At 41.2% G+C, this 12,391-nt stretch overlaps 1 protein-coding gene across 2 annotated transcripts; it reads right to left on the bottom strand.

The window, feature by feature from the left end:
* Positions 1-284: 284 nt before the first annotated feature.
* Positions 285-12,274, bottom strand: LOC110987005 (uncharacterized). Of its 2 annotated transcripts, none has more exons than XM_022249390.2 (9): positions 11,692-12,274; positions 7,755-7,923; positions 6,284-6,404; positions 5,191-5,389; positions 3,890-4,050; positions 3,000-3,109; positions 2,633-2,824; positions 2,195-2,344; positions 285-1,484 (listed from the first exon to the last, which is right to left on the bottom strand). In XM_022249390.2, the coding sequence occupies exons 2-9, from the start codon at positions 7,848-7,850 to the stop codon at positions 1,359-1,361; spliced, it is 1,155 nt and encodes a 384-aa protein (XP_022105082.2). In that variant the 5' UTR covers positions 7,851-7,923; positions 11,692-12,274; the 3' UTR covers positions 285-1,358. The 2 variants fall into 2 exon arrangements, with proteins under 2 accessions (XP_022105082.2, XP_022105074.2); XM_022249382.2 differs by having other exon boundaries at positions 11,743-12,274.
* Between the last annotated feature and the right edge of the window lie 117 nt (positions 12,275-12,391).

Below are 12,391 nucleotides of genomic sequence, written 5' to 3'. Positions count from 1 at the left end.
GCTGTGTATACGGAAAAATTGTTTTTCCGACACTGCTCCCGAAAAAAAATCTTAATTTAAGCGAAAAAATGGCCCAGATTGATACAAGATTTAAATAATATGGTCTTCGATAATAATATGGTGGGCTTTCTGATGTAAACAAAATCTGAAGTTTGCCAAATTCGAGGTGTTAAGGATAACCCTCACAATATCAGGTTTTGCTTTTCAAAGCATTACGACATCCAGCTTGCACACTATACAATGACACTGACTTACTTCCAATAAACATTCGTAATATTCAGTCATTTTCAGGATTGGCGGTTTTTTATTTTTTAAAATATTTGAAAATCGAGTTTGTAATTTTAAATATTAAGTCAGATTTTGTTTTTATTAAAATCGGATTTTTCATTTCAAGACAAGTCGGAGACAAGTCGGCGTAATAAGCGTAAAAGCAAATTTAGTATGCTAATTTCTTTTATTCATTTCTTTTATAAACAAATGAATTTGGAATGAATTGAACAAATTTAATCAAGTAATTCTGATGAAAAACAAAAACCGCATTCAGTGTTGTCCAGTCACAGGTGCAGGCAGTATATAGCACCTTATGGACCCCCAGAGAAGACAGCTGCTCCGGGGATTTAGGTAAAAGGGTAAAGTACCAAATTTTACAGCAGTTGTAACAAAACTAGAGTTCCAAAGGAATTTGTTGACAAGAAACTAGTACCTAATAACCAATGAGTGAAGAAAAAAAACGAATCCATAAAGCTGTTTTAAATGTAAACATGTTAATTGAATTGAAAAATCCTGCCAACCCAGATTGTGTTAACACATGTACATGTACATTCAGATTTATGTTAAATACTTGGAAGGGAAGGACCCACGGGGTGAATTTGCTACTTAAAATGTACAAAAGCTGGAAAAATTACAAATCAGTTGGAAAACATTGAAATTACTAAATGTTTCGCCTTTCCCCCAAAATATCAATATGTTGGTTTTAACTCAGTGATTTCAAAAAATCATTTGATTGAATCACAATTTAACTCAAGGTGATTTAAATCGGCCCACCTTAGGCGTTTTCCATTTTCTTATAGACTGATATCCTTTTGAAATAAATTCGCAATGTTTATGATTTCTTGAAAATATGACACATCTTAGGCTGTGCAGACATTCATCATGTTTGATACTCTAAACGTTTACTCTGAATAGAAACACTTATTCACTGCTATTTTAAACAAAAGATGAAAAGGGGTTCTTCACAGACAGATGACTTGAGGAAACTCAAATGATTAGGCAGATCTGGCCAGCGTTCCACTCAATAAATGTCGCTTTCATTATACCAGTGACGACAAGAGTTGCGGCTCTTCCCATTTCTGGCAAGGCTATTCATCATCACCGCAACACTTCAGAATAGCCCGACCAACGATCTGCCCTTTGGCAACTTTTTCCATGGCTTGGATGCCATCTTCCAGTGGGTGGACGGTGTACTGGAGGTTGGCAAAGAGTGACTAGTGAAGAGAAAACGACAGAAATTTCTTTCAACTGTTGAGAGAGCATCCAAATAAAATCTTCACGATTCTGGATACTCCAAGTTATTTTTCGACGTCATACAAGAACTTTCTTAGGTCACATATTCAAGGGGAAATTTTCTTTAAGAAAGACTGAATTATTTCTGCACTAAAGTGAGCGCGAGTGCGAAGTCAGAGCAGATATTTGCAATTCAAATTCGCAAAGGTTGAACTTAACAAACTGCCGCTGTAGAAGTGATGTTAAGTTACAGAGCTCGTAGAAGCATATTGTGACTTAACCATCCATCCAGGAAGGAACATGACTTCCGGCATCATTAGGTCCTTTTTTAACTGATCACTTCCTGACCAATCATGCGCGGCGTCTGACCTGGCTGCGCCCACAGTAGCCACTGGTAAGCATTATAAGTTCACTGGCTTTAACAAGCTCCTTTTATCTACCTATTGTGCCCACAAAATGCTGCTGAAGCCAAAACGCAATTTATAATCGGCAAGCTTAGGCGAGGCACGGTCGAGGAATTTTGCTCTAAAAGCCTCGTGTATTAATTAACAGCGGTGAAACGTCCGCTCAGGCGCACCTGCTGCAGCTTTACTTCACATAAACAGATGTGCTACCTCTGGCCTTTTAGCAACCTAAGACTTTCTGAAAGACCATCAAGGGAATTATCAGTCAATGAATCAGATAAAATTACCGGCGTTTTGGCCATGAGATCCACCAATCGCCTGAGCTGGACCAGACTGCCTACTTTGATGCCAATGATGGAGCGTCCATTCAGTACCACTTCAGGTAGCGACATATGCGCCTCACCACCAAGAAGACCAATCACATGGTAACGACCTCGCTGTTCGTCAAAAAAAGAGAAATGGCCGAGTTATTAAAAACAAAGATAACCCTTTAAATCGGAACTTTCTGAAAGAGACGGGTTAATCTTAAGAAAATATTTTTTCTATAAGTACGTGTGTATTTTGTCACTCCATGACTTGCCATCTGAACATGATGTTAAGTTATTAACGGAGTTATTCGTGTTCAAGGGTAATTATTTACAGATCCGATTTATAATTCATGGTCATTTTCATTAATTACGGGTATATTGATTAATTTCAGTGAGGCGAGTGATTCACAAGTTCACCATTCTCAGTGACTTCTTGGCGACCTCGAACGTCTGAGTTGAACCGACGAAATCCAATATGAGATCAACGCCGCTACCGGTGCGAGAAGCCGTCTTGACTTGCTGAATGATGCTGTCGCTGGACTTGTGTTGATCTATGAGTAACGGCTCAACAGTACCGACATTACTGGTAACCAAGTCCAGTGGTTTTTGCTGCAACATGCAAATATTCAGATTCACAAATCCCACCGTTGTACTGAATGTTATAACACCGATGTGTGACCACTTAATTAATTTTAGGGTCCAAATCTGCAATGTACAGCATGTATAAAAAGTGTATTAAGTTAACTTTTTCTTCAATCAGAACAAACACGACAAGGAAACAAACCTTGACGTCTGCACATATGATTTGCGTTTCTGATGGGTACAGGGACCGGGCAAAACAAATTCCCCACTGGCCAAGCCCACCTGCCCCAATCACCATCACAGAGCAACAACCTGCCGGTGTAAAACAAAAACAACACGAAGACTGAAACTAAAAAAAATGCACACACCCCACCGCCGATGTCGAATGCGGATTCTTCTGTGTTCCATCTTTCCAGATTTTCTCAGCAAACTGTGCGCACCCCACGTGCTCCCCAGAGACTTCGTTGTGTGTTTCTTTTGCCAGGGAACTGAAAAGTTCGGTCTTTAGAATGTTCTTTATGCAAGTAATGGTTGGTCAAAAAATCTCCTTGCGTCTGCCCAGCAGCACTTCAGTTCAATACATTGTACCAATGAGACATGAGGAAAGGGATAAAGCTGGTAGGAATGCTCTCAATGTCACAACTACACAGGATAGGGGATGATGTTCGTTATGGGAGGAAACGGGAAACTTGGTTGTCGGGAAATCCAAGTCTGGCGTGCATGTGAGACAAGTAGAAAGCACTTGTTTAGAAGAAAACGCTAAATGAAAGTCATTCTTGCAAATTTGTCGGGTGAAACTTCGAGTGCAGCCACGCTTAAGAAGGTGATATGAGCTGGGTTTTTTCCAAATACCGACTTCGTGTTATAGTTTGGCTTTAATCCTGGGCCTCAGAAACATGTTCATAAGCCAACTCTCAGAGCCATAAACAAATACTGGAAATGGCTTTTCTTACAAGATTGGATGCCAGGATCTCTGTTATATAAGCCAGACCAAATTAGGAAAACCCTCGCATTTCATCCTTATAGGCCTTTAAGTGCATTCATCCACCTGCACAAGCCACTTTCTGCTTCATGGCTGTCTATCAGACATACCTTTGATCTCGGTGACATTCTTCACAAACTCCACGGCATTTTCGACGGCGTGGTAAGCAGTTAGCCCACTGCAGGGGAGAAGACTAGCCACCGTCAGAGGTATGGATGCACACACAGGGACCACGTACCGAACTTCAGGCACAGCAACATACTGTGCGAATCTAGGGAGAAAATAGGCCAACGACTGGGTGAATTCCACAGTGCCTTTGATGTCTTGGCCAATGTTTAATCCAAAACAAAACAAGCAAATACACGAACCAACAAACAAACGCCCACATACACAAAAAGCACCACCAACATGACCTTAAAATATTTGCTCACCCAGCTACAACGTGGCTTTTCACAAAACCTCACGGTTAATTTTTCCTTATACATTCAAATAACCCAAATGTTATCGTATGGGAGGAGGAGGACTAGAGCTTCAAATTGGAGTAAATAGAAATAAGAGAGGACATGGGATGAAAGGCAGGGATTTGCTTTAAAATATCGCCCCTCCACTCTTTCATTTTACCACTAGACCTAGCTTGCCCTCAGGAAATTTCCCACCCAATGGGGAAAAATGTTTTGCCCTCCCCCTTGGAAAAAATCGTGGCGATGTCCATGTACACCAAGTAGTTGGTGTAACTACTAGGGGACTCGTGGCACAACCCCCCCCCCGTGCTCCCTCTTGAAATATTGAAATGTATACACAGCCTATGTACGGACCTATGCTTTCAATCTGTGCCCCTTGGAAACATTTTTGCGTCCCATGCACGGGTGCCCCCTCAGTAATTTCATCCTCCAATACCCAACTGCGTGGTTGCACAATCCAGTCGGCTTTATGTCTTTGACTTCATCATGTCTCGTTGGCGCACTGCGATGAGATACCCTTTCTAGCATGGGCGTAAGTCCCGGGGAGGATGGGGGTATACATCCCCCCACTTTTTGAGGGCGGGTGGGCTATTGAATCATTCCCCCTACTTTTTGTGATGAGCAATAATCTAAGGCGGATTGTGAAGAGTTTTCAGGATTTCCCAACCACTAATATGTTTGCAATATCACTACAAAGGGATACGATTTTGCATGAATTTGATACACATTACAGATGTACATTTTCATCATGAACATCGCCCCCTATATAGTGTATATGGTGTAGCCCCCCCCCCCCGCTTTTCAGATTTCATGGCCGGGCAAGTCATCCCCCACCTTTCCCATCCCCGTTCCCCCTATTTCCAACGCAGATTTACGCCACTGCTATCTAGTTAGAGACGATGAGATTGGAGGTCGAGATTTAAAGACGTGCATAATCCTTCATTGCGTACCCTCCATCTCGTGTCATCCCAATGTACACTGGCGGAGATCCATCACAGAAAATGTTGTATCCCAATCTACAAGGACGGCATGCATTGCAGAAGATCCACGGATAGACAACCACGCGATCTCCCAACTTCAAACCACTCTGGCTGTCGTCCTTGGTGGCTCTCTCATCCAGAGAGAAAAGAATGCCTGATATTTCATGTCCTGACATCAGAGGCAAGTAGAAGACAATCATCATAATGTTATGGTTCATCCTGTTTACAATATTAGATCTTGTCAGTGCTATAATGCTTGAAAATCAGAAATCTTTCATTCTTTCCAGTAACCCTTAGAGGGGGTTTTGGCATGGGATAGTTTCTAGGACTGCATGAAATACTTCTTCTTGGAATCCTAAATTTTTGACAGAATTTATTTCACGCGATAACAGGGATGAAAGTTTGCGCATGCGCAATGAAAGTATAAATAGAATGCACGTAACCTGTATAGCCAATAAGCAACTACAAAACTCAAGGGCGGATCGGGGAGGGGGGTAACGGGGGCCATGCCCCGCCCCCTCTCAAAAAGATGAGGATATTTATAATCAATCAGAGTGAAGATATTTAGCGTCTGAAATTGAGCTTGTTTTGTATGGACAGAGCCATTTTGTTCAGGAAATTGCTTCATAGCAGCTGTTTAATTGCGACTGGTGCGATCGATTATTAAATGCACCGGGGACGGTGCTTACTTGTTTTACCCCCCCCCCCGGTCTGGATCTGGCCTTGCAAAGACTTGATGGCACTTGACTTTCATGTTGTAAAAAGGACAAACCCAACAGACTTTCATTCGATTGCTTCTCAAAAAATACCAATACAATCTATCAACTGCATTTCTAAAAGACATGTTGGATGAATGCATGTTTTCATTAAGTAAAGCAATGGCCACATATCACCACATCCATTAGTTCAGTAAGACAAATACTGGACTGCCATTTCATTTTGACTTAGAACCTCAGTTTGCGAATGAGGGTAAACTAGATAAATCGGGAAGATAATTAATTGGTTTGGATCGGTTTGGTTCCGTGCAATCGAAGTATTCCTTTATAGTCTAAAATTTCCATACCTGGTACACACGGGTACAAGAAACCCGGCCGGTCCTGAAATTTCAGTTCTTTCCCACCGCCCAAAGCGTAGCCTCCTTCCCAGAAGTGTACGTCAGTATGGCACACACCACTATAGGAAATCTTTGGCAGATTTTAAACAAAATTGTATTCATCCAATACATAAAAGCCGAGTGTGATATGAGACTGGTTTTGTTTTGGTTGATAATTTCGTCTGTCGTTCAGGATCAGATCTGTATCAGGGGAAAGATGAAGTCAGGACAAAATATACGAGTCCGTAGCTTATCCTCTTTGTGTTGTTAACCCAAAATTTGCTCACAGAAAGATTCTTTAGTAAGAAAACTTAGCTCACTCGCTTTCTGTCATGAACTAAAATAATAAATCACTAAAGTAAACAAAGTTTACAATAGCAAATTATCCAAACTTCTAGAGAAAAATCAGGGCAGAAATACAGCTTTATTCATAAAAACTATTCTGATGTGGATGACATCAATCAGACCTGTCCAGTTACTCGTATCGCGAGTATCAATAAGGCAACATACAGCCCACGTCAAACATTATAACCCAGCACACATGAGTCACACTGGCGTTTGAAGTCCCGGACCCGCCCCTTCCGATTGGCGGCTCAGCTGCGGAATAGAGTACTTCGAGAACTTCAGCTGTGACATTGTGAATCCTTAAAGCCAACACGATCAAACCTGAAATTACAACCTTGGGAACTTTGTGACCGTCCACAGTTTAGCGAAAGAGGAATAAAGGGGTCGTCTATGGTTTCACTTACATTACCACATGCACAATGTTGTCTTATCACGAAGTTTGTACCATAGCCAATTTGCGATGTATTTCAAGACTTAACAAAATGGTTCTCATTGATCATTTAAACTGATTTCCAGGGACACCTCTCTACACGCACTGTCGATGACTGATGGGTAAAACATCACCGTGCATATTAATACCAAGTCTACGTGGAAAAGCTATTTGAACAAAAACTATTGAATCTGAACTACAAAGTAACGGTTCGTTTGTTCCTCTGTATCGGGGCTCCCTCTTCTGCCATTAATTTATTAGAATAATAATATCATATCAGTTAATCATATCAGTTATATAATATCAGTTCTATTTTTAAACCTCTCCTTTTGTAAAATATTGTCTAACTAACCGACGTGACGCTAGAATGCAACGTAATTTGATGTGCGCTAAAGAGGACAAACTGTGGTAGCTCATCACAAACGCCGCGCAAAATCTTTTGCAATAATATACGAAATAAGATCAGAATGATTTTGCAGTTGTGGTAGCGCTGAAGAGAAAAAAAACCCTAGGCATTAATCGATCCTAAAAGCTGCATGATTCACAGCCATCTTCGTGCAACAGTCCATGAAAATCGACTCTCTCGTGAACTTAGTCAACGCACATAATAGGCCTACAGTTTAAGACTCGGTCCAGGCATCCATACTTCCCTTATGCTCAACAAACCTTTACGACAGCTCCGCCATCCGGGGCTTTTGGAATCGGATAATCGTCAAGGAAGACTAGGGGCTTCCCAGGCGCTGTCACGCGGATGCACTTCATGGCTATGAGTTTTGTCTTCGAAAGGCGGGGAACAACCTGATTTGCCTGACGTGGGTGCTATGCCCTACATAGCCTGCCATGCATAAAACATAATACACAGAGGTTGCTGAGGCCGCAGTTCAAATCATGACAGTATAAAGCCGCCTAGCGGCTCAAGAAAGAAAACTCTGCTAAAACGTGTTATAACCATGGGCGCAATTCGAGTGTGCACGTTAATGCATGGGTGTGCCTGTTGCGGCGCCTGCGCCTGCGCATTAACATGCATTGCGCAGGCATAGCCCAACCCAAACGGCGCCCGTGCGATTACGGTGCACGATGTTTCACCCTCATTCAACGTGTGGAAATTAACGACTTCGACCGTGCGCGGTCGTTACTTGACCAGACCCTCGTGAACCATACGGGAATGTCCTTTTCGTTTTGAAGACTTCGTTTGCACAAAGTTAACAAACAATCACATTGAAACTCTTTAAATGTGCTGTAGAAGGTTTAAACCGAATAAAACACTACAGAATCGTGAAAAGAAACGCCACATAAATGTGAAATTTAGCCTCAAAGTGGTTGCTAAGATGACAGATTTTTTCCATTTTCAATCGATCACTTGGTCTTTTTTTCCACTAAATTTCTCAATTTTAGAAGTCTTTCCAGAAGAGTGAGACACTGCATACGACAGGCCAGAATCTCAACTAGTAGTTATACAACCAGTTCTATGTAGCTAGATTTGTTTGTTCGACTTTCGTGACTTATATTTGATACTTCTGCGCAGCACGAGCAATACGTGTTTTACATGCACAAAAACGATCCAGCCACCGTGACGTACCGTGCACGGTACACTGCGGCCTGTTGTTACACGCGTACCACGGCGTACATGTGACAGGAACATGGAAATTTTCGACCGAGCCGGTGTGTATGTGTTCATGTGGTTCATGCGTGTACACACAGTACATGTAAAACAGGGGGATAAATACCGTAAATTTCAACATTCTCCTGGCAATTTTATAATGACAGATAGACCCCGGTTTCATGCTAACTTACTGTACTTTTTGTTCGTCTTTCGTTCCCGAGTCACTGAATTCGTACGCTCGCAAGTTTATGCGGGATGAACGGAATCGGGGAGAGAAAAAAAAATTATCCGAAGGCCGTCAGCAAATCTAAAACCTTCACACCTTTCTCAATCATAGTCCACTTTTGAAAACTTCAGTAAAACTTCGAATTCTTTTTTTAAGCCTTCAGAAATCGCATCAAAACGTAAAGAAACTACTGCTTACGAAAAGAGCTTTTCACTCATTAATAATATGAGCCAAAGGGGTTACAATAAGACATGCCATAATCTGGAGGGATCATAAAAATATTTCAATGAATTCCGAATTTGGGACGGATAGTTTCCAGTTCGGGCAATTTTTTTTTTCACAAAAAGCCCCAAAATTAATTGCGGACCTATTTTGGACAGAGGAGGGCGGCTACATTCAGTTTTACTACTATTTGGGGGGTATCTTTGGGGCAATGTGATTTTGCACTGTTTTCTATGGCGCGTATGTGGTGTAGTGCAACCTACAACAATTTACGCGTATTCATGAAATCTCCATATTACGTTCTTTGGTTCAAATTGCCAAGCTGATACACACGTACATTGTATGTGCATGCCCCACGGAGACAACGTTCATTACAAGTGCGTATGCGCATTTCATTTTCAAGCTGACAACGATTTTTCGTGCAAGCAGACGACATTATAGCACTGAATTTTTCAACGACTGACCTCGTAAAATACCAAAGTGGGGAGGAAGAAATAAATTTCGAGAGGATCTTATCACAAACAACACAAAATTTTCTTCTATTAGTAAGATTTTTAAATAACGACAAATCTAAGAATAGTATAAAACATGGATTTTACGGCCCCTTTCTAACAACGAAAAACTTTTTGCACTAATTTCATCAAATTTGTAATAGAAAATGAGTTTTCTGAGACAAAAATCTACCACCAAATTTAAGATTCACCCTTAATTCATTGATTTCGGGCATTTGTTTTGAATCCACCGGATATTTTTGTAAGAATCATGTCATTTTGAATTACCCCCAAATCGTATCGATCCCCCACAGTGCACGAAAATTCAAGGCCATTTTGTATCCATTTTTATTACCAAAATGGTATATCCAACATTAGGACGATGATTTTCTGTTGATTGTACGAATTTCGTTAGTACTGATGCCATTTCATAAGGTAGAACCGTTAAATTAGTAACATTCCCTGTCCATCACTTCCGCTGCTGTGAACACTGACCAGTGCGGTACCGAGACGTCGAAGTCGTCGCGTCTTCCCAAGCACATGTTCATGAGCATGACGCGTACTCTTGTAAACACGCATACACGCCACTACAAGAATATTACTCAGAAGTCTGCCCTTACAAGAGTATAGCGCAAGTGTATCCTCTTTTTGCCAAAGGTTTGTCAAAGCAATGATTCCTGACTCAAAAAATTAAATTAATTGGGACATAATTTTTTTAGACGAAGTATTTGACGTATGTTTCTATAACAAATTTCTGGATTTGCACGATTTGGTGCGAAGATTTGGTTCGATCAAATTCAAACTCATTTTACAATTTTTTTACGGCGGATTCCCGGTTTTTGAGTGCAATCGATTAAGACAGTCTTCTAGTTTTCATGAATCAAGTTTTTATAACCAGGAAAAGCTGTTTTTAATAGACATTTGTCAAATTTGGCAACACTCTATGATTCAGGTGAAAAATAAATAATTTGTGAGTTATTTAAAGCAACATTAGGGGCCAATTTTTTTCATTTTTTTAGGCAGGACACAAATCAGTGCTATTGAAAAATAAAACGGTTAATTTGATTTGGATTTAATAGAAAGTAGGTTTGCGGTAGCACCATGGACGTATCTCTTTTGTGAGTATTTGCGGTTCTGAAAAGAACCAGTGGTTGAGATTCACAAGAATAGAACAGTTCCGCAAGACACAGGCTTCATCATATGTGACATCTGGCGCCCCATCCTCAACCCTTCTTAGTTCGCCTTATGGGTCCTCCATACCCTTGGCACCCATGTTTACCCATCCACACCCCCATCAGTACTGCCACACCTGAGTAAGTTTACCGCCACGCATCACCGAGCCAACCTAATCCCTTCTCCAGAGTTCCCGCCTTCACGCATCATCGGACTAATCCCTGTCTCCAGAATCCTCCACCAGACAACTTAAGCTCCACTCCCAGTCAGTATCCGGCATTCTCCTAATGAACAGCAGAGCACACTGCTTGAAACGTCGAGTGCTACTAGTTCTTTTCAGAACCGCAAGTACTCACAAAAGAGACACGTCCATGGTGCTGCCGCAAACCTACTTTCTATTATACCTCTTCACCATGCAAACCTTCAAGACTTATTTAATTTGGATTTGAAATGAAAAATCTAAGTATTTGTGCTCCGTTTACTGGAAATCTATTCCCAAAGATGGCACTTCATTTTGCAATCAGATCTAGAGCGCGCGAAATCAGACATGCGCGTTTTGGTAATGAGCGCCATGAACATAATTGTACAACATAGCCTACGGGTGAGAGATAACGCGTAACGACACACAGCTGTGGTTGTGAATGTAGCTCGGTAATGTAGGGTGGTTTACATTCAAATGCAAAGAATACATTTATTATGTATATTATCAAGGGCTGTTGAACATTAAACTACAATACACGCATAGACCCTTTACACACAGCATTTTCAAATCGTTTAACGAAACCGACTCAAAATGTCAGAATTCAGTTACAGTTGGCAAAGAGACTCTGCCAATGTGATAACAAAGTGTACACAAAACAGGTCACATCTCTGGAATTGATCACTTACCATGGCAACAAGGAATAAAACAATGAAAATTACAGGAGAAGTGGCACTCACGTTCGTGTGGGTTTAGTTCGGGCTGCACAGGGACAACGATTTGTACGTACGCCCAACGTATGTTCATGCCACTAGTTTGTGCTCATGCGTACTGAATCCCACTACAGCCAGAAGCCTGTGAAATGGCTCTTGACTCAGACAGGTGGACCTTAAAAGTAATCGATCAACATCAAGCTCAGATATAGTTGTTTGGCTCTTAATTCTATACCGATTAGTATTTAAACACTCAAAGTCCCCTTTTGCTAACTTGCACACGATAAATATCCGTTTTCTGCCAAATTTTGCCCGTCTTTCTTACGTACCTCCAAAATAACAGAATCAGAAGTTTGAAGTGAAGCCAACATTTCAGAGGGGATTTTTTTTTCAGTTTTCCCGAGATTTCCCTGACATTTCTCTACATGTGAATAGTGAGGAATATCATTAACGTTCCAATGAGAAAGTATCTTGCAGAAGGAAACCCTATGGATGAAAACGGAAAGTTTCTGTTTGGGCCTTTTAGTCGGCAATTTGACGTCGTGGTACGTATTAGTGCACTGCAGTAAAAGTTAACTCGTACCGAAACGCACTCGCCCCCAGGTGTGTATGGCGTATCTTATTTTTGACCGCTGTCCGGTCATAACGGACTCAGTACGGAAATTTGAATCCGCAT

The sequence above is a fragment of the Acanthaster planci genome, linkage group LG05 (genome assembly GCF_054643075.1).
Source record: "Acanthaster planci isolate LZ-2023a linkage group LG05, COTS_SCS, whole genome shotgun sequence".
NCBI classification, from domain to species: domain Eukaryota; kingdom Metazoa; phylum Echinodermata; class Asteroidea; order Valvatida; family Acanthasteridae; genus Acanthaster; species Acanthaster planci.
Note: the sequence above shows the minus strand (reverse complement) of the source record. Positions and strands in the feature narration are given on the sequence as shown.